The 22,944-nt window shown below is 48.4% G+C and overlaps 1 protein-coding gene across 4 annotated transcripts in view; it reads right to left on the reverse strand.

Annotated features, from left to right (window-relative positions):
• The window catches only part of RPS6KA2 (ribosomal protein S6 kinase A2), a 279,876-nt gene that overhangs the window by 220,313 nt on the left and 36,619 nt on the right, over positions 1 to 22,944 (reverse strand). The window contains exon 1 of one of the 4 annotated variants that reach the window (XM_043457445.1): positions 1,028 to 1,263. The exons of the other annotated variants lie outside the window; for them this stretch is intronic. Within the exon in view, the coding sequence (XP_043313380.1) occupies positions 1,028 to 1,078 (51 nt within the window). The 5' untranslated portion in view covers positions 1,079 to 1,263. Of the gene's footprint in view, positions 1 to 1,027; positions 1,264 to 22,944 lie in introns of those variants that run through there. 4 annotated transcript variants of the gene reach the window in all.

Genomic DNA, 22,944 nt, shown 5'->3' on the forward strand with positions numbered 1-22,944 from the left:
TGTGACCCCATGGACGGTAGCCCACCAGGCTCCTCTGTCCGTGAGATTCTCCAGGCGAGAGTACTGGAGTGGGTGGTCATGTCCTTCTCCGGGGGATCTCTCTGACCCAGGGATGGAACCTGCATCTCCTGCACTGGGACGTGGATTCATCACCGCTGAGCCACCGGGGAGCCCGCTCGTCCACAGACTAGAAGAGTGAGAACCACAGGAGGCGGGGAGGAAGCTGCCCAGGCCTCGGGACCCAGCAGCACTCAGGATGCTCCGGGAAGCTGTGCTGACCAGTGACAACCGTCCCCTTGATCTGGGACCAGTAATGGGACAGAGAACCACAAATGAGCCGAGCTGCACTTAAAGCAAACGGCATGAGAGAAGACCTGGAGAGGCAGGTGTGAGGGTCCTGGAGGCCAAGTCCCCAGACCAGGCCCAGACCGGCCGATCGTCACCCACCTAGGACCTGCCGTCTTAGGGAAGGGAGCGCAGGGAGGGGAAGGAGAAAAGCAGGATAAAAAAGGAAAATGGAGAGAAGTTCGGGAGAAAGAAAAGAAGTGAACACAGCTCCCCCCGACCGGATGCTCAAGCTGCAGACAGACAGAAATCACCCCTCACTGGAGCGACATCACGGGACGTCCCCGGAAGCACGCAGCCAGGGGGCAGGCACACGGGAGCACCCAAGCGTGAGCGAAGTCACGAACAAGATCAAGGGGCAGAAGACAGAGGGCGTCCGCTCTGCAGGACGGGACGCTCCTGCAGTGGGAAGTGGAAAGGCAGGCAGAAACGAAGGGGACCGAGACTGGGTCCAAACGGAGATACGAGAAAAGTGACCTTTTAAAAATCAGGCTCTAACTTTCATATCAAATAAAATAAGAAGAGGTGGCAAAAAGGCTTACAAACATCATGCACGCCTTTGAAAATCCATCACCCTAAGTGACTGGCCAGTTTGGCTCCCAAATAGGACCAGGCATCATTTTGAAAAGAGAGCCGTGGCCTCTCCCGAGAGCTCCTTCACGACACAAGCCGTAGTACTTACTAGCAGTGCCCCGTAGACTCTGGAGAAGGCTTGCCGCAGGCGGGAGAGCATGTCCCCTCTTGGGAGGGAGGTCAGCTGTGCCGGGGAGCTGCACGGCCTTCCCCCTCAGGCATGTAGGCTCTGACGCCTTCACATGGCACAGAGCGAACCTCCCAGAGGCGTTTGTAAACATTCAGGCCGGTTCTCGGCGGGCATCACCCCAAAGGGGGGCGGCGAGGGCACGGCCCTGCCTCCTCGGGGCCAGGGTAAGTCAGAACCGCGTTTAGTAACTGACTTAATCGAGCGCCCCGGGGTCACTTGCTTAATATAGGGCCTGCTCTTTCCATGGGGTGGCCAGCTCGCCAAGGCCGGCCACCTGCTCTGCTGCCAGCCTGTCCGTCTTGAGCGAGCCCCTGGCCTGCAGCCATCGGGGCGGGCAGCTCGGGGCGGTGGGCACCGGTCCCGCCGCCACGTCCAGGGTCCCGGTCCCTCCTCTCACCAGGGAGGCTGCAGAGCGGCCGCTAAGAAAGGGATTCTCAATGTCGCTGTTGATACTGTTCTTAGGCCTCTTTTTCTTGGAGACCCTACTCTTGTCATTTTGAAACCGACCTCCTTGCACCCTGGGGAGCATCTACTCCGGAGAAACCTAACACAGTGAGGACTTAGCCAAGAGGCCACACAGCTCGACCACGAAGCCACGGAGGGATTCCCTGTTCCTGGCCTCCTGAGGCTCCGAGAGCAGAGCCTCTCTCCAGATCTGTGGCCGCAAGCATCTAATTGTTCATAAAATGTCCCCAGCAGTTTTGTAACAATATGGTTAAAAAAAAAAACCTACACCATTAGAATTGCACCCACCGCCCTTGGACGAGACACAGTGGGCTATTTCGACCTCACGGTGTTCTGCTTCCCGGTTAGCACAGCACGTCCACCAGTTTGAAATCTCAGCCACGGCCGCTGTGCTTTGCCAAGAGTGGCTTAGTCAGTGCTAGCAGCTTCAGGAGAAAGCAGCAAAGTAAAAGCAGTTCAAGAGGGAGGGGCCATACGTACACCTACGGCTGATTCCTGTTGATGTTTGGCAGAAACCAACACAATTCTGTAAAGCAATTATCCTTCAATTAAAAAAATAAAGAAATTTAAAAGAAAAAAATAAAGGAATTCATACAATAATTCCTCCTGATGCCGCGATAAGGGATTTGTGTCACTCGCCTGGGTGTCTGCTTCCAGCCTTCCCCATCGACTCTTTCCCAAACATCCCCGGGAAAACCGCTGGAGGGAGCAGACTGGAATTTTTTTTTTAGGTTGAGCTGTGTGCCATGCTGGATCCAGTTCCCCCACCAAGGATCAAACCTGCGCCCCTTGCATTGGGAGCACAGAGTCTTAACCACTGGACCATCAGGGAAGTCCCCAGATCGGAGTTTCAGAAACAATTCTCTCTTTTCCTCCTCTTTAGGACCACGTGAAGCTGCAGCGCCTAAGCTGTGCCCTGAGAATGCCTCCTGGGAGCTACTTCCCCCGGACTCTGTCCCCCTAGCCACTTCACAAGACCTGGACGCGTCTGACCTCAAGGCTCGGCCTCCTCAACACGACCGTCTCCCCCAGCCTCTGCTGGGAAGGACCCCTCCCGCCCGCTCCCCCATCAGCTTCCCCTCAACGACTCGCGGAGTTTCCCGCAGCCACAGGCCCGCGGTGCGTCTCCCCGATACACGCGCCTCCCTGAATCTGCTGAATTCCACAGTCGCCTTCTAACCACAGCTCATCTCACCAAGCAAAACGGGTAAAACCGTGTTATCACCCACGTGATCAGCCTCAGTTCCTGACCCTCGGAACGCCTATCCACAAGCAGATGTCACGGCTCTGCGTGTTGAGTGAAACCCCCTTTCCCAGTGATGTCATCGCAGGGATAACTGGGCACATCTTGAAGGTTAATCGTCTTTCTGTGCGATGCTGCAGGCCACGACGTAGGGGTTGCAGCTTTGGACCGACACCCTCGTCTTGAACACAGGGTTCAATTCACATGAACTGAGACCAATACTAATAAGTTCAAAGACCATAAGTATTAACTTCCTGAGGAACTAAAGAACATGATTTTACCGAGCTGCGGACGGAACTTAGCGACTAGACAACACGCTAATCAGAGGCACAGCCTCGAAGGGGAGTGAGTCTACAATCAGAGCTAAAACAGGTCAACTCCTTGTCACAGGAGAAAGGTCGCCCTCCAGAGGGGGCCATCAGCCCCAGATCCCACGTCATGAACAATTTATCTTTTCTTCTCAACTATCCCCCTTAGTTGCTCAAAATTTCTTCACAGAAGAAACACAAAGAAGAAGAAAAAGTGACACACGGCAGGCAAAATCCAAGAACCCGGGTTTTGTGTAGAAGGATGCAAGGTTTATTTCCTGTGATTATAATTCAGAAAAGCTGGCAGCTTCCGACTTCTTTTCTGCAATTCAATTAACCTACAGCGTACCTTTCTGCTTTAAGGTGTTAATTTTTTCCACTCAAGAAAAAACAAAAGGAGGATGAAATAAATTATGAGACTAGGAAATGTAACTAATTAAAAAATGGAAGAGTTTGGCATCTCTTCCTCAGGGAACATTTGTTTTAGGGATCTACTTTCCATTCTTCTAACTGCTGTCTTCAGAAGAACTTTAATTCTGGATGTTATTTTCAGTTTTTGGAAGAATTTTGGCTCGTGTTTGTCACGATCGAGGAATCGGAACTTGATTTTACGTAAGCCATGAGTGCTGAGTCTGGAAAGAACCACACACATCTCCCAAATAATTAGGATAAACTCAACCAGATCATAAATAACAGACACAGACACCCCTCACACTTACAAGAAGATCTTTAGCTAGAGGAGTCAGAGCAGGTGTTGCTCACGCACAGTCTGCGGGCAGGGTGGTCCAAGGTCAGCTTCTCCTTCCAGAAGACCCGCGGTCAGCATCTCCCACCACCTGGCCTCTACACAAGCAAACGACGTCTAGATATTTGCAAGCTGCCTATGAAACACAGCGGGTTTGCTGGGGACGCATGTTTTATAAAACGCAAGTTCACCCATGGAGCTGGGACTGACGACGTGTGAACGTAACATAAAAGGTGCAGTGGGCTTGGGCAAACGTCTCCAGCGCACGGCGGTTCCAGGTCCCCGCGCTGAACACAGAAGCCGGACGCGGGTGAGCAGGGCAGGACGCAGAGGCGCGGTCTTCTGTAAGCGATGCCCTCTGACCCCACGCGGTCCCTCTTGGTCCTGTTTGGTCACGTGTTCAGTCGTGAAAGACTCCACGTCATGGGAGCCGCCTGGATCTTTGTCAAAGGAAGCGAGCAGAGGCGGCCCAGCACAGCCGCCCCTGTAGACGCCCACTGGTGTCCTCGCCTGCAGGGCCAGCCTCCCCCCTCCACCCCCTGCTCTTCCACCAGGCCGTCGCCTTTCTCTTCATTACAGTGAAGTTCCGTACACACCGCTGCGTATTTCCTGTATTAGGAATTTAACACGCGTTTCTCACACAAGGATACCTTTACTAGCATTGAGTTTGGGTGGATAGGTGGTGAGGGGTTAGTGTTCTAGGCTTCCCAGGTGGCTCAGTGGTAAAGAACCCGCCTGCCAACGCAGGAGACATAAGAGACGCAGGTTCAGTCCCTGGCTCTGGAAGATCCCCTGGAGGAGGGCATGGCAACCCAGTCCAGTACTCTTGCCTGGAGAATCCCATGGACAGGGAAGCCTGGCGGGCTACAGTCCCTGGGGTCACAGAGAGTCGGACAGGACTGAGTGGCTCAGCACCCAGCTCTGGTTAATAAGATTCCAAGGTTTTGAGTTTTCTATCCCAACACTCCATTTCCCCAAATCCTTGCTATTTTCAGCAGATGAGTTTGCACGATTCAAGGTTTCTCAAGAACACGTGTTACTTTACAGAGACACCATCCATTCTGGAAAACTTCAAAGGCCAAATAACTCATTGCATTCAATGGCTCACTGACTCCAGTTATGGTGGTGGATGTATGGCATTATAATTCAAGTGCTTAAAATATATTCACTTCTTAATAGCTCGTGTTGGTCACTAAAACTCTGAGGAGTTTGTAATGATTCACTTGCGTAGACACTTAGGTACAACCGCTATAGTTTTGATGCACTGTTCAGTCCTTAGGAAAAAACCTTTCTGCCTGAACGGGAGCTGCTTCGGTTTCCCCTGCAACACCATCACGTCTGAAAACTGGGTACTCTGATCTGTTCCTAGAGGGTCATTTCCCGCTGTGTCCGATCACGGCTTCTGTTTCTGCTGCTCTATTCCGTTCCCCCGGAACATCTGAAACACTGAAGTTCACACTGGCTTCCCGGGGGTCCCTACCCATCCGCTTTCACTGAAGCTCCAGTCGAGACTGAAGCAGAGCCTCCTCTGCTTTGGGTCCCTCTGTGCAGCGTCTACGCAGCATCCCATGCTGAGCATCTGGAAAGCACGTCAGTGTCAATGAGGGCAGAGTCAGCACCTCTCGCCGTGTCCCTGCCCCAACCGTGGTGTCCATCCAGCCACGCAAGCCAAGGGCGAGCAGTCATCCTTGACCTTCCCCGGCCATCCTCCCCCCGCCCCGTCTATCACCAACCCCCAGCACTCTCCCTTTAAGCAGCTCTCAAATGACCCACCCTCCTGACACAGGCTGCTGTCTCCAGGACGTGGGCCCCTGCAGAAAGCCCTCGTGGACCCTCCGCACACAGTGGCCAGAGACACCCCACATCACTGTGAGGGGAAGCACGCTGACTAGAACCGCCCACCCCGGCCAGGCCCCATAGTGACCATCTGCATGAGTTGTTTTACGACAGGAGGGCCTGGTAAGGGACACAGAGCTAATAAGCCTCCACCAACCGGAAGAGTTCAGGAAAGGTCAAAAGGAGACACCACATGTCCGACCACCTTCCAGAATCCTCCTCTCCAGCATCCATCTTGGCTGAACAAGGCGTGTACCACCAGGAAGGACTCTGAGTCAGCATGATGGGCTAAAGACAACCCGGAAACTAATCCCATCACCATAAAACCCAAGCAGGCCTCCTGGGTCCCCTTACCCTCCTGCTGTCCGCCCGGGTGCCCTTTCCCAATAAAATCTCTTGCTTTGTCAGTACATGTGTCTCCTCGGACAATCCATTTCCGAGTGTTAGACAAGAGCCCAGTTTCAGGCCCTGGAAGGGGTCCCCCTTCCTGCAACACCTTCCGCCCAAGCTCTTTCAGAAAACTTGGAGTGGAAGAAAACATCTTCAGTGTGGCCACATTCCCAAAACATTATGCAGATTTCACACTTAATGGAAAAAACTTAAAATCAGAAGCAAGCACTCTCATTAACATGACAACCGGTTAACAAAGGTCCTTACAACACAGTGAGACAAAAGGAGAGGGAGGAGGTTGGGGGGAGAGAGCTGGGGGGGGTGCGGATAGAAAAGAAATGAGTGGCAGATGGTTTGGAGGGGGAAGTTGAAAGAATTCGAAGATTCTTATGGGCAGATGACACGATCCTGACCACAGAAATCCCAATAGAACAGAGGGGCTTAAAACTAATGAAAGTCCAAAAAGATTGAGGGATATAAAATCTGCTTAAAAATCAATAGTGCTTTTCTATGCCTACAATAAACAAAGTCTTTACCAAACTTATATGTCAAAATTTTATCAATTGCTTTTTCTGCATCAGTAGAGATAACCATACAATGTACTTATCCTACTCAACGTTATTTTACTTAATGTAAAAGAGAGAAATCGATCAGGAAATAGAAGAATTATGGAAACAGTTTGGAGCAAGAGAAATCTACATGACTAGAAAGCATGACATTCTCATGAATTGAAGACATCCTCAACTCACTAAACAGAAAGCATGACATTTCTTACTTGTAGTAAGAAAAAAATAAGGAAAAGAGCAAAAAAATCAGGAAAAATATAAGATAAGGAGATGTCACTTTACAACCATCATATAAAATTTTAAAGTGTAACAGCACCAAGGGTTGGTGACCACATAACCCGTCACGGTCATGCACACGTCCCCACATCACCGGGGCCTGTGAACTGGACCTTATCAAGTGGGGGTGAGGTCCTCAGGGTGGGTCCTGATCCAACAGGACTGGAGTCTCTTTTTAAAAGTTTTCTTATTCACTTGGCTTCCTCGGGTCTTGGTTGCAGCGCCTGGGATCCTCACTGCATCACGTGGGATCTCTCACCACGGCTCACAGGCGCCCTAAGTGCGGCCCACGGTTTCAGCAGCCGCAGCGCCGGCCTTAGTGGCTCCCGGCCTGTGGGATCTTAGCTCCCCAGCTAGGAGTGGAGCCCGTGTCCCCTGCATTGCGAGGCAAATCCTTAACCACTGGACCGCCAGGGAAGTCCCTGGACTGGAGTCCTTCTTACACGCAGAGAGACGCAGGAGGAGGACGCCCATGTGACCACAGGGATGCCTAGAACATGGGGGCCAAGGAACATGGGGACAGAAGCCGGAGGATGCCAGGGAGATCCCCCTACAGGTGTCTCAGGGAGCCTGGACCTATCAACACCTTGACTTTGGACCTAAGCTCCAGAACTGTGAGACAATAAATTTCTTTTGTTTTAAGCCAAATTAAAAAAAAAATGTTTGTGAACATGGGGAGAAATAAAGAAGTCCATGCAGCTCTTCTGGTGTACTGCTGTGCCGTCTCTGGAGAACAGTCTATCAGTAAAGAAAGTTAAGAATTAGCACAACCTATGGCCCACCCACCCCATGCTATGCAGTCTGGAGACCCTCCCTGGATAACTAAGGGTATGATACAGGGGCAAGGGGACAACCACTTAGGTAGGTGGAAGGGAAAGTAAAGCCCTGTGACACCTACAGGTGGAAGTGAACAGGATACCTAAGAACACAGAGGGTGCAGAAGAGTGTGTTCCCACGGTAAGCAGGGGGTCAGGTCAGGGGAAAGAAACAGTGAAAGGCGCTCAGTTGTGTCTGATTCTTTGCTACCCCAGGGACTGTAGCCCACCAGGCTCCTCTGTCCATGGGATTCTCCAGGCAAGAATACTGGAGTGGGTAGCCATTCCCTCCTCCAGGGGACTTTCAGGGATTGAACCTGGGTCTCCTGCATTGCAGGCAGATTCTGAGCCCCCAAGAAAGCCCTGGGAAAACTGGGAAAATCACATCAAACCCAATAATGGGCTTGTCTGGACCATCATGAGAGAAAGCCTTGAACCACAGTAGTGAAACTCTTGTGTCTGAAGTTCTTCAAAAATGCTGAAAGATTAACTGACAATCTGTAGAATTTCTGATGGAGTGATGATGGCCATGCAAACGGCTAGGTTTAATTTAGGGATTGAGTATCACGCAAAGTAGAACAAAACCTAAGTTATCTGTAACTAGCGTTCAGGAATAAGGAAATTATCCAGAAAAGTTGAGGATAAAGGATGCTCAGGAAAGAGAATTAGTTGGAAAAGAGTAAGAAAACTAGGTCTTGACATCTATCGTCTTATAAAACGTTTCCAACAAGCAGGCTGTGTCATCTCTTTATACAGATGGAGAGGTGAGTTCTGTGAAACCAGACAGCAGGATGGAACCCCGTTCTGTCTCACTCAGACAGCTACAGCTCAGGAAACAGAGAACAGTTTCCAAGATGCAGCATTATTCTTGACGAGGAAATGTTGATTTACTGAGAAAACGGTAAACAGTAGCTTCTAGAAATAATTTCAGTGGAGCGGTAAGGGACAAAGCTGGGTTATGGGTAGAGTGTGATGAAAGGTAACAGAAGAATTCAAATTATCTTGTCTCACATTAAAGGTTAGTGAATGTCTGGGTACATTTAAAATGATGGAGAAATACAGAATAAAGATGTTAACAGAAAAAGGGCAACTAGAAAGACAAAGAAGAATCAAGTGAACTAAAGAATTACCTAATTATTATTATTGCTCATTATCTTTAAAAACGTAATTTTTCTTGCTAATATTGCACAACCACAGAAGAAAAAAGGACAATATTCCCTAGGATAATTACATCCATGTATTTACAGTTAAATTCACTTTTTAAGTTCAGTAAAAATGTTTGTGTTCTTTATTGGATCTGGAAAAAAGCTAATTTAACTCAGTAATTTTTTTTTGTCATGACTAGTTCTGTTGGAAACATAACAGGATTAAACTTGATATTAAATAACAGAGATGAATCACTTTTAAGAATAGTTACTTGGATTTTGGACTTTCCTGGTGGCTCAGACGGTAAAGTGTCTGCCTACAATGCGGGAGACATGGGTTCAATCCCTGGGTTGGGAAGATCCTCTGCAGAAGGAAATGGCAATCCACTTCAGTACTCTTGCCTGAAAAATCCCATGGACGGAGGAGCCTGGTAGGCTACAGTCCATGGGGTTGCGAAGAGTCGGACATGACTCACTCACTTGGATTTTACACAGAAAATTTCCATCCCTCAAAAAGCTAAGCTGTACCCAGTAACCTTTTTTTTGGGGCAGGGGGTGGTTGTTAGTTCTAGAAGGTCTTGTAGGTCTTCATAGAGCCGTTCAACTTCAGCTTCTTCAGCGTTACTGGTTGGGGCATAGACTTCGATTACCCTGATATTGAATGGTTTGCCTTGGAAATGAACAGAGATCATTCTGTCATTTTTGAGATTGCATCCAAGTACTGCTTTTCGGACTCTTGTTGACCATGATGGCTACTCCATTTCTTCTAAGGGATTCCTGCCCACAGTAGTAGATATAATGGTCATCTGAGTTAAATTCACTCATTCCAGTCCATCTTAGTTCACTGATTCCTAGAATGTTGACGTTCACTCTTGCCATCTCCTGTTTGACCACTTCCAATTTGCCTTGATTCATGGACCTAACATTCCAGGTTCCTATGCAATATTGCTCTTTACAGCATCAAACCCTGCTTCCATCACCAGTCCTATCCACAACTGGGTGTTGTTTTTGCTTTGGTTCCATCCCTTCATTCTTTCTGGAGTTATTTCTCCACTGATCTCCAGTAGCATATCGGGCACCTACCGACCTGGGGAGTTCCTCTTTCAGTGTCGTACCTTTTTGCCTTTTCATACTGTTCATGGGGTTCTCAAGGCAAGAATACTGAAGTGGTTTGCCATTCCCTTCTCCAGTGGACCACATTCTGTCAGACCTCTCCACCATGACCCGACCGTCTTGGGTGGGCCCCACACGGCATGGCTTAGTTTCATTGAGTTAGACAAGGCTGTGGTCCTGTGATCAGATTGGCTAGTTTTCTGTGATTGTGGTTTCAGTCTGTCTGCCCTCTGATGCCCTCTCGCAACACCTCTCCTCTTACTTGGGTTTCTCTCACCTCGGACGTGGGGTCTCTCTTCACGGCGGCTCCAGCCAAGCGCAGCCGCTGCTCCTGACCTCTGATGCGGGGTAGCTCCTCTCTGCCACCACCCTTATGGCAGAAAGTGAAGAAGAACTAAAGAGCCTCTTGATGAAAGTGAAACAGGAGAGTGAAAAAGTTGGCTTAAAGCTCAACATTCAGAAAACTAAGATCATGGCATCCGGTCCCACCACTTCATGGCAAATAGACGAGGAAACAGAGAAAACAGTGTCAGATTTTATTTTTCTGGGCTCCAAAATCACTGTAGATGGTGATTGCAGCCATGAAATTAAAAGATGCTTACTCCTTGGAAGGAAAGTTATGACCAACCTAGACAGCATATTAAAAAGCAGAGACTTTACTTTGCCAACAAAGGTCTGTCTAGTCAAGGCTATGGTTTTTCCAGTGGTCATGTATGCATGTGAGTTGGACCATAAAGAAAGCTGAGCGCTGAAGAATTGATGCTTTTGAACTGCGGTGTTGGAGAAGACTCCTGAGAGTCCCTTGGACTGCAAGGAGATCCAACCAGTCCATCCTAAAGGAGATAAGTCCTAGGTGTTCACTGGAAGGACTGATGCTGAGGCTGAAACTCCAATATTTTGGCCACCTGATGTGAAGAACTGACATTTGAAAAGACCCTGATGCTGGGGAAGATTGAGGGCAGGAGGAGAAGGGGATGACAGAGGATGAGATGGTGGGATGGCATCACCGACTCGACGGACATGGGTTTGGGTGAACTCCGGCAGCTGGTGATGGACAGGGAGGCCTGGCGCGCTGCAGTTCATGGGGTTGCAAAAAGTTGGACACGACTGAGCGACTGAACTGAACTGAACCCAGTAATCTTCTTTATTAGGATGTTGTAAATAGGATGTTAAAAAGATATTAGGATGCTAAAAAATATAGTTTCTGTGTAAACAAAGACTCTTGCTCACAGCTCTTATTTTCCCGTCTTGTCATTTTGGGACAAAACCGGGAATACAGAAGATGTTCGGTGACGTCCTATAGACGGAACACTGCAACATTCTCACTAGAAGTGCCAGTGATCAGCTAGCTGTGTGCTCTGGGAACCCAGGCAGACCTGTGCTGCTACCGGGCAAGAATACTGGAGTGGGTTGCCATTCCATTCTCCAGTGGATCTTCCTGACCACGGGATTGAAGCTGGGTGTTCTGCATTGCAGGCAGATTCTTTACCATCTGAGCCACCAGGGAAGTCCCTGCTTAAATGATTAACAGTTGTTAACTGACTCTAAGATTTCACCAGAAGGGCTTCCTTTCCAAAACAACTGAAATCTTTACATTTTCAACTTTCACTACAAATTGGAATAGACGACTTCTGAACCGAAGTCCCCACCACCAATTTTCATGAGCAAGTAATGACGACAGGATCAATCGTACCACCAAATTAAAATGTGTTGAGTTCTGAAGCTTAAGTCAAGCTAATAATGTGGACAACTTGGAGAAATGACAGTCCCGAGCCACTTGGTCTGCAGCCTTCATTGAGAAGAGGAGGGGCCAGGGTTACCCATGTGGAAGCCGGGAGCCTGGACTGGGGTCACCCCGGAACCTGCCACCTGGACGTCAGGGTCCGGATGAAGGCTGTCACCTCTTACTTAAACCTGGGCACAAATCAGACACAGGCCTCCCTGCTTATCATCAGGGCACAATGGGATGACACCTGTGGGGTGCCTGTCATGCTGGGTCCAAGTGTGACAAAGCTCTACTTTCATTAAATGGAAGAATAAGAACCATGGTCCTAGAAGCTGGAAATCAAGACGGGCATGTGCTTAGGGATAAATACATGACAGAGAAGGGGAAGCTACTTAAGACTGCTTTGTATTTTACCTTAATCTCCAATCACATTTCCATTTCTAATCATTGCTATTCTTTACATCACCTTGTTCCCATGAAAGTAAGAATCTCAAATGAAACTTAAGAGCCTGATGTGCAGGTGGGTTAAGCGGATTGGTAAACGTCAAAGGACAAAAGAGAAGAAAGGATGAATCGAATCCTGGCCCGTCCTTTGTGAGCCGTATGTAACCTTTCTGGTCCCCACCACCCCCTGGATCGACAGATGCACAAATATACCCTCTATTCTCCAGAACAGATTGAATTACCATCAAGTAGCATTTTTCAAGTAAACACTTCAGTTTCTGCATCTGCCTCTGACTCATCACAGCTGAAAGCAAATTAGGGGTTAAAAAGGTCTGTATCGTGCACACAACAACCCTGATTTTCTAAATGGAAGGATATCTTTAAACATTTGAGAGGTCTTCAGTTTTCATATACGCCATATTCTATATTTAACCAGATTTGACAGTGTAATGTTCAAAATACCCGTGGAATACTAATGAAATCAGTGCAGCTTAACTTTAACCGTGTTTATGTCTAAAATCACCATGACCACGCCATGTCTATTTCTCCTTTCCTTACCAACCTCTTGATTTACTGCTGTAAAGATACTGTGTCGGGACCATCATGGGCATGCCAACTGAAAAATGTATAACTTGAATCTCTGAACATCTGAAAGATCCAGTCCAATTTTGCTTTTAATGTTCAGCCTGGTTTCAAATCTGGGGAATTAAAGGTAAGACTTTAGCCATAATCCCTGAGGCTTGCTGGGGCTTTAAATCAGCAGTAAGGGACAGATGCGCTGAGACAGCGGCCTCAGCCCTGTGACTGTTCCCCCAACAGCACACACTTCATGCTGTTCTGTTTATACACGTTCTTATAAAGCAACATGCACATAGCCTCACGTGAGTGCGCACGTGTGTGCGTGTGTGTGTGTGTGCGTGGACAGTCACACACAGTCTCTTTATTACTTCCTGGAAGCACACATACTACATCTCAGACTTCCAGGAAGAAGGAACACACGTTCTTGTCTCTGTTCCTCCCATTTGTTGTTGTTAGTCATTCAGTCGTGTCTGACTCTGCGACCCCACGGACTGTAACCCACCAGCCTCCTCTGTCCATGGGGTTCTCCAGGCGGGAACACTGGAGTGGGCTGCCATTCCCTTCTCCAGGGGATCTCTGACCCAGGGATGGAGCCCACGTCTCCTGCATTGCAGGGCCTGCTGTTGTCTAGGTCTGCAGACTGTACTGATGGAAGACATTTCTCATGCTGCTGTGAGGGGATGTCTGTGAGCCAGAAGACACAGAAGACTACCAGGTACTTGGGGCCAGAGTTAGCACCCATCATGGAGGTTTATACTCGGCTTTGCAGATACACCATTCATTATTTCAGCTCAATTCAGTTCAGTTGCTCAGTCATGTCTGACTCTTTGCAACCCCCCATGGACTTCCCTATCCATCACCAACTCCCAGGGTCCACTCAAACTCAAGAACATCGAGTTGGTGATGCCATCCAAACATCTCATCCTCTGTCATCCCCTTCTCCTCCTGCCCTCCATCTTTCCCAGCATCAGGTTCTTTTCCAGTGAGTCAGCTCTTTGCACCAGGTAGCCAAAGTATTGGAGTTTCACCTTCAGCATCAATCCTTCCAATGAATATTCAGGACTGATTTTCTTTAGGATGGACTGGTTTGATCTCCTTGTAGTCCAAGGGAGTCTCAAGACTCTTCTCCAACACCACAGTTCAAAAGCATGAATTTTTCAGCGCTCAGCTTTCTTTATAGTCCAACTCTCACATCCACACATGACTACTGGAAAAACCATAGCCTTGACTAGACAGACCTTTGTTGGCAAAGTAATGTCTCTGCTTTTTAAAATGCTGTCTAGGTTGGTTCCCCTGTGGCTCAGCTGGTAAAGAATCTGCCTACAGTGAGGAAGACCTGGGTTTGATCCCTGGGTTGGGAAGATCCCCCAGAGAAGGGAAAGGTTACCCACTCCAATATTCATTCTGGCCTGGAGAATTCCATGAATTCTATAGTCCATGGGGTCACAAAGAGTTGGACATGACTGAGCAACTTTCACTTAGGCTGGTCATAGCTCTTCTTCCAAGGAGCAAGCATTTTTTAATTTCATGGCTGCAGTCACCATCTGCAGTGATTTTAGAGCCCCCCAGAATTAAGTCTCTCACCATTTCCATTGTTTCCCCATCTATTTGCCATGAAGTGATGGGACCAGATGCTATGATCTTAGTTTTCTGAATGTTGAGTTTTAAGCCAGCTTTTTCACTCTCTTCTTTCACTTTCATCAAGAGGCTTTTTAGTTCTTCACTTTCTGACCTAAGGGTGGTGTTATCTGCATATCTGAGGTCATTGATATTTCTCCCAGCAATCTTGATTTCAGCTTGTGCTTCATCCAGCCCAGTGTTTCTCATGATGTATTCTGCATATAAGTTAAATAAGCAGGGTGACAATATACAGCCTCAATGTACTCCTTTCATGATTTGGAACCAGTCTGTTGTTCCATGTCCAGTTCTAACTGTTGCTTCTTGACCTGCATACAGGTTTCTCAGAAGGCAGGTCAAGTGGTCTGGTATTCCCATCTCTTGAAGAATTTTCCACCGTTTGTTGTGATCCACACAGTCAAAGGCTTTGGCATAGTCAATAAAGCAGAAGTAGATGTTTTTCTGGAACTCTCTTGCTTTTTTGATGATCCAATGGATGTTGGCAATTTGATCTCTGGTTCCTCTGCCTTTTCTATATCCAGCTTGAACATCTGGAAGTTCTCGCTTCATGTACTGTTGAAGCCTGGCTTGGAGAATTTTGAGCATTACTTTGCTAGCGTGTGAGATGAGTACAATTGTGCGGTAGTTTGAGCATTTTTTGGCATTGCCTTTCTTTGGGATTGGAATGAAAACTGACCTTTCCCAGTCCTGTCACTTTTCCAGTTCAGGCCACTGTGGAGTTTTCCAAATTTGCTGGCATATTGAGTGCAGCACTTTAACTGCATCATCTTTTAGGATTTGAAATAGCTCAACGGGAATTCCATACCTCCACTAGCTTTGTTCGTAGTGATGCTTCCTAAGGCCCAGTTGACTTCACATTCCAAGATGTCTGGCTCTAGGGTAGTGATCACACCATCATGATTATCTGGGTCATGAAGATCGTTCTTGTATAGTTCTTCTGGGTATTCTTGCCACCTCTTCTTAATATCTTCTGCTTCTGTTAGGTCCACACAATTTCTGTCCTTTATTGAGCCCATCTTTGCATGAAATGTTCCCTTGGTATCTCTAATTTTCTTGAAGAGATCTCTAGTCTTTCCCATTCTATTGTTTTCCTCTATTTCTTTGCACTGATCCCTGAGGAAGGCTTTCTTATCTCTCCTTGCTATTCTTTGAAACTCTGCATTCAGATGGGAATATCTTTCCTTTTCTCCTTTGCCTTTCACTTCTCTTCTTTTCTCAGCTATTTTTAAGGCCTCCTCAGACAACCATTCTTCCTTTTTGCATTTCTTTTTCTTGGGGATGGTCTTGATCACTGACTTCTGGACAATGTCTCAAATCTCCGTCCATAGTTCTTCAGGCACTCTATGTCTATCAGATCTAATCCCTTGAGTCTATTTGTCACTTCCACTGTATAATCATAAAGGATTTGATTTAGGTCATACCTGAAAGGTTAGTGGCTTTCCCTACTAGGAAACTAGTTTGTTATTTAGTAAGCATTTATGGGTCATTGCAGGAGCTGGGCTACCACGGTCTGGTGGTAGAAAGAGATCCCAGAGGGGCCACAAGAGCCTGCAGAGACAGCACGGCCTGCAGGACTGGCGTGAGCTCCACGCACCCTGGGGAGGCCCCGCCGCCCCGCCTCCAGCTCCGTGTGGGCCCACCAAGGTCCCGGCTGTACTGTGTCCCGCGTGTCTAGGATACTGCTGTGGCCAAACACTCTGCCTTCCCAACTGCTGACCCTGTACACTGTCCTGTGCCCGGAACAAACATCCCCTGCTTGGCTACTAACACATAACGTTTATCCCGAGTTCCTTTTTATTGGTAAAGAAGCAATCTCACCGGGGTGGGTTAATTAGAACATACAGCCTGCAGGTTTGGGAGCGGGCCATCTGAGAGCTTCTCCTGGAGGTATCTCTGTAACAGGTGTTTGCATTTAATTATTCACTCCTCTGCCCTCAGGGGGGAGTCCAGGTGCTACTGGGAAGGGGGAGGGCCCTCTGCGAATGAGGTCTGGAGTTGTGACAGCTTGTCTAGAAATTAAGCCAAAAACCACAGGAACAGATCAAGAAAACGAATCATAAATTCACTAGAAGTGATCTGTCTTTCTCTGAAGCTCTATCATCGGCCACAGTCTCCAGAGCTCATTCCCAGATTTAGTTTCTGATGAGTTTCCGTCCTTTCCCTGAGCTCTCGGCCATCACATCTCACTGCAGACGCCGCGCCTCACCACCTACACCTCCCTACAACTGCCTTCTACTCACCACCCTGGTCTGAGGATACATGCTCTTTCTTTCCAAACTGTAGGAACCCTGTATCCACAGACTGACTCTGTGGCCAGTTGGGTTCCTGTAAATCAAAAGAACACAACAAGAGAAAGTAAGTGTGAGAGCTTTCAAAAAATCATACTTGACTGAATAAAATGAGGGGGAAAATAGAGCTGAAGGATACTGAAAGTAATGAAAGAGAAGATTTTTATGAAAAGCTGGTGCAATCTGTGCAGACGGATTGTGCAAGAAAAATACAGAAAACAGTGACTGCCTTTTGCTCTATTCTTTTAAATAACCGATGTCTAGAAATCTGGGTCACAGCCTTGGGCAGAAATATAAAAACATTCACACATGATATGTAGGGGAAACAAAGAATAGGAACATCTAGGAGTGGCTGAAAACACAGGAATGGATGACAAGTCCTAGATTTGAGATTATTTCCGACCCAGCGAGTCATTTGTTCAGATTCACTACACTAGCAAGTGAACACCACGACACCGACTTTCACAAAAGATTCAGAGTGAAACCAGAGGCAAAAAATAAATGAGACTTTCCTGTGACATCCGAGAGATCAATTCTGGCCATGTTACTTGTGCCGGTGACGAGTGTCACGGTGCGGCGATCTAAACACAGAGGCACTTGGCCAGTTCGTTAGCGCGTCCGTCACGGCCAAGCAGTGCCCACTTCCCCTTGGTGCTTCTACCAAGTCGCTCCGCCGTCACCACATTAACCCCATCCCTGCGGCCACCCAGTCCTGAGCCTCATCACTCCCTCCTGCCTCAGCCCCGCCCGAGCTGGTCTGACCCCGCCTCTCCCTCCCGGCATCTCAAGCGCCCTAGTGGGCTATTCTCCAGATAGCCGCCCAACTGCGTCCACACCCCTGGTATCCTTTCTTCCTGACCCATCCGGTCATTCCAGCCCCGCATGGCAATACAGGTTATCCCCAGCCTCCTGCAGGGGCGGGTGGGGAGGGCCGTACTCAACTTCTGTTTGTGCGCCACTGGCTTGAAACAGACGCACACTCACATGGAAACAGCACTTTGGACTGTGTTTGCTTCTGGTGATAAATCACAGAATAGCCTTTGACTCAGAGCTGAGCCCTGCACTCCAGGCCCAGGTCTCCAGAAGACACAGCCGTGAGATGGAGGCTGGAGGACGAGAAAGAAACTGTGGGTCCCCTTGTGTCCCCCAAAATGTGTGCTACCATCCCAGCCCCCAGAACCTCTGAGTGTGACCTGACTCGGCAAGAGGGTCTCTGCAGTTGTAAGCAGTTAGGATGAGGTCATTAGCGGGCTCTCATCCGATAGGACTGGGATCTTCATAAGGCAAGAAGACAGGGATGCACAGACACTGGGGTGATGCGACTACAAGCCGGGGCGCCAAGGCCTCCCCACGGCCGCGGAAGCTAAGATAGAAGCGCAGAGACTCTCCTCTAGCGCTCTTAGAGGAACCCGCTCTGTGATACGGTCACACCGGCAGCCTCAGGCTTGCGTTCTTTCTTGTTCAGTTCTAAGTCGTGTCCTACTCTTTGCGACCCCATGGACTGCAGCACGCCAGGCTTCCCTGTGCTTCACTATCTCCCGGAATTTGCTCCAACTCGATGGACATGTGCTTGAACAAGCTCCAGGAACTGGTGATGGACAGGGAAGCCTGGCGTGCTGCAGTCCATGGGGTCGCAAAGAGTCAGACATGACTAAGCGACTGAACTGAACTGAACATGTCCATTGAGCTGGTGATGCCATCCAACCATCTCATCCTCTGTCGTCCCCATCTCCTCCTGCCCTCAATCTTTCCCAGCATCAGGGTCTTTTCCAATGAGTTGGCTCTTCATATCAGGTGGCCAAAGTATTGGAGCTTCAGCGTCAGCTTCACTCCTTCCAATGAACATTCAGGGTTGATCTCCTTTAGGATGGACTGGTTTAATTTCCTTGCAGTCCAAGGGACCCTCAAGAGTCTTGTCCAACACCACGACTTGAAAGCATCAGTTCAGGCCTGTGGGAGAATCAGTTTCTGCTAAGTCACCTGGTCTGTAGTTCTTCGTGACGCCAGACCCAGGACACTATTAGCTGTAGCTGGGCAAGTTGCTGTCAAAAGGCGCAGTCTGACGCCAGCACCATGTGTGAGCCCCGTGTTCTAGACTGTTCTCTGAGGTCAGGGGGCCCAGGCCTCCTGCTGCCCCCGGACAGGTTGTAGCGGCCACCCCCCCCACCTGGCCCTGAGTCCTGCCATGTGCTCCTCCGGCCGTGGGTCAGGTGGAGGGACACGATGACATGGACACAAAACCACAGCAAGACGGTGGTTCCCGGGCAGCCCCAGGGAGGCCTCCGCGGAGGGACTGGCAGGAGGGGCTCTCGGGAGGGCGTGGCTGTGAGCACCCCACCCGCGCGCAGGTGAGCTGGCAGGACTCCGCTTCGGGAGGAGGGCGTTGGGGCGTGATCGACACTCCTGACCCGTAGTCCTGCCCCTGGCCCACCTGCGGGTGGGCACGAGCACTCTGCCAAGGGAGCCCCACCAGCCCCCCAGCCCCCCCAGCCCCACCAGCCCCCCAGCCCCACCAGCCGCCTCTTATTAATTGAAGGAGAAGGGGGAGGTCACTGGTGGTGTTTAGTTGCTCAGTCACGTCCGACTCTTCGCGACCCCGTGGACTGTAGTCCACCAGGCTCCTCTGTCCATGGGATTTCCCAGGGAAGAATGCTGGAGTGGGTTGCCATTTCCTTCTCCAGGGGATCTTCCTGACTCAGAAACTGAACCCGCATCTCCTGCTTGGCAAGCAGGATGCCCAGGTGGCTCAGCGGTAAAGAGCTTGCCGGTAATGTCAGGAGACACAAGAGACATGGGTTTGATCCTTGGGTCAGGAAGATCCCCTGGTGAAGGGAACGGCAAGCCACTGCAATATTCTTGCCTGGAGAATCCCATGGACAGAGGAGCCTGGTGGGCTACAGTCCCTGGGGTCGCAGAGAGTCGGACATGACCGAGTACACACACACACACACACACACACACACACACACGGGTTTAGGATCTAAGTGATATTTGCAGTCAGAACAAAAAGCAAAGGTTATAATAAGAAGTGACTGGAGAGGAACAGGTCAGCAGTTTGGAAAAAATTAGTTAAATCCCTAGAATACAACTCACAATCTAAAATGCCAGAAAAATCGTACGTCTAAATGTGAAAAATGGCAACCAAAATACTAAAATAAAACAAGAGTGAACTTTTATGTCATCTTTTGATGGATGCAAACTTTCAAATGAAATCAAGACTAAACTGCAAACTTTGGGGTATCAAAACACCATAGCCAAAACTGAAACAAACTGCAAAAAACTTTCATAGCATGTGTAACAAAGGGTTAATGTGCCATCTAAGGAGTTTATGCAAACTAGTCAGAGAACAATGAACCTGTTTATAAGCTGAGAAGGGCCCAGTGAGTGGGAGGGAGAGAACTGGGTGGATGGACAAAGTCTGGGAGGAGAGACCAGGGGCACAAAGGTGGAAGTTCAAGAGGGTGGGGGAGGGGTGGGCGTGAGGGACACAGAACGGATCTCTGTAAGTTCCAGAAGGTCCCAGTGGTGCAAACTCACACCCTGGAACGGCCCTAGATGTTCCATCAGCAGTGCTTCTCGTAACCAACTTGTACTTGGGGCAGGCACATTCGACAGATTTTTCACTGAGGATGGTTTTATTGGGCATTTTTCTACAAAGACAAAAATAGCTTTGTGAGTCTACCTTCACTTCCCCTTAAAGAGCTTCCTTAGTTACAGGCACAAAGGGAACCAGTGAAGATCGTATCTGCCAGGGGCTGCCAGTCTGCGGGCAGACAGCAGTTATCACAGGCTGGCCTTGGGAGGAAGTCGCAGCCGGATGGTTCCTTAGAGAACAGAGCTCAGTCTTCTTTGTCAGGCTGAACTCCAGTTTACAAGAGGACATCTAAACCAACTCATCAGGAGACGCTAAAAGCCTTTGAAAATAATTTTCCCTTTAAGAAAACTAAGCATTCCGTGTTCTTTTGAATAGTTAATCATCTTAAGACTGTATCAAAATCTAAACCATACATATTGACTTTTTAATCCTACAGTAAAATATCTGAAAACACAAGACAAAAGAGTTTGGGCATATATTCCTTTTAAAAAGGTCACAAAGCATGGATTAATGAGTATGTGTTCCCAAGATGGTAACTAACAGATATACCAACACAGACGTATCTCAAAATCTCACCCCCTGTTGAAGACATCTGCACCCTCTCACACACACAGGCAGCGTGAACTTGGCAAACACCGTGAGATGAGTTAGGTCTCAATGACTGACCTTTGGTTTATGAAAAGTGAGATCCTAATATTTCTAGACACACGGAAGAGGCCTTTGGCTTGTACATAAAAGAATTGGGTAGGGGGTGAATAGAAGGTTAGTCAGGTTAAAAGTCCAGTTGTTAGATTTTTTCTTAGTTGTGTGTATGTCTGTATGTGCATAGGTGTGTTGATAAATAATTGGACTTTCGAAAGTTACTAAAGCATTGCGGGAACCGGAAGACTGAGGATTGCCGGATAACCGCAGGGACGAACCCTCAGTGTTTCGCCCGAGGCGACTGTGACAGTCAGTGGGTTACGGCAGCAGGTGGCAGTCTTCCTGCAGCAGGCAGACGGTGAACACTGCAGAAGCCCATGGCCTGTCACAGTCACTCAGCTCTGTCACTGCCGGGGAAACCGCCACGGACAGACAACAGGTACGTCAGTGAGCCAGGCTGGGTTCTGATAACGCTTTACTTGTGGCCGCTGGAATCTGAATTTCACATTATTTTATGGGTCATGAAATATTATTTTCCTTTTTTCCCCAACCATGTAAAAATGTAAAACTCTTTCTTAAAGACCACACAGAGAGGTGGTGGGCAGTGGCTGGACAACATGGACACGGACTGTGGTGCCTCCATCCCTTGAGGACCAACAGAGGATGAGCGTTTCAGTGATGAAAGCAAGAATGAGGGGCGGCCAACCTGTGCGAAGACCTCCAGGAAGACCAAGAGCAGGTCCTGCTCCCTCCTGGCTGGAGGGCAGCCCTTGCCCCACCCCGCGCCCCTCTGCCCTGCTCTGGGGTGGCCTCCAGCGCTGGCCGCTTTCTGGTTAGGTCTTCCTTCTTTCTGATCCTTCTCTGACACCTCCTACAACGGCCCCAGGCACTCTCAGAGCCTTCTTCCTCCTCCAAACGGCACAGAACCAGAACGGAGGTGACCTCTGACATCAGGGAGAACCTCGGGCACATCTGTTAGTTTCAAAGTCACCTATGTGCTGTCTCCCTCTGCCTTCCATCCCATCAAAGCCTTCACTCGAACAACACATTCTCATTTCCTCGTGTATTACTTCTGTTTTGAATGGTTTTCTTAAACCCCATGACAGATATTCTGGATCCAGTCCACGGATCAATAATATATGGTTAAATATATCAGATGAAGAAATGATTAAATGATGCATCTCAAAATCTGCTCACTTATCATCAAAACACTCATTAAATAGCAGATGGCCAACAGGCACATGAAAAGATGCTCAACATCGCTAATCATCAAGGAAAGACAAATCAAAACCACAATGAGACATCACCTCACATCTGTTAGAATGGTCATCGTCAAAAAGAACACAAATAACAAATGTTAGTGAGGATGTGGAGAAAGGAAAACCCACATACACTGTTAGTGCAAATGTATATTGGCACAGTCACTGTGGAAAACAGAATGAGGCTTCCTCAAAGAACTGGAGATAGAATTACCAGCATATGACCTAGCAATCCCAGCCTGGGCAAACACCTGGAGAAAACAAAAACACTAATTTGAAAAGACACATGCATCCCAACATTCATAGCAATTACTTACTGCTGCCAAGATATGGAAGCAACCTGTGTCCATCAACACAGGACTGGATTAAAAAAAATGTGGGATATATACACGATGGAATTATACTCAGCCATAAAAAATGAAACTTTGTCATTTGCAACAACATGGATAGACTTGGAGGGCATCAAGCTAAGTGAAATAAGCCAGAGAAAGACAAATACTGTTTGATACCACATATGTGGAATGTAAAAAATACAGCAAACTAGTGAATATAAAAAAAAGAGGCAGACTCACAGATATGGAGAACAAAGGAGTGGTTACCAGTGGGATGAGGAGAGCGGGGAGGCGAGGGCAGAGGATTAGGAGGACAAACTATTACGTGTGAAATACACCATGGGGAATATAGCCAATATTTTATAATAGTTATAACTGAGGTATAACCTTTAAAAATTGTGAATCACTATACCGCACACCTATAACTTATA

This window comes from Cervus canadensis, chromosome 33, assembly GCF_019320065.1.
Source record: "Cervus canadensis isolate Bull #8, Minnesota chromosome 33, ASM1932006v1, whole genome shotgun sequence".
NCBI lineage: Eukaryota > Metazoa > Chordata > Mammalia > Artiodactyla > Cervidae > Cervus > Cervus canadensis.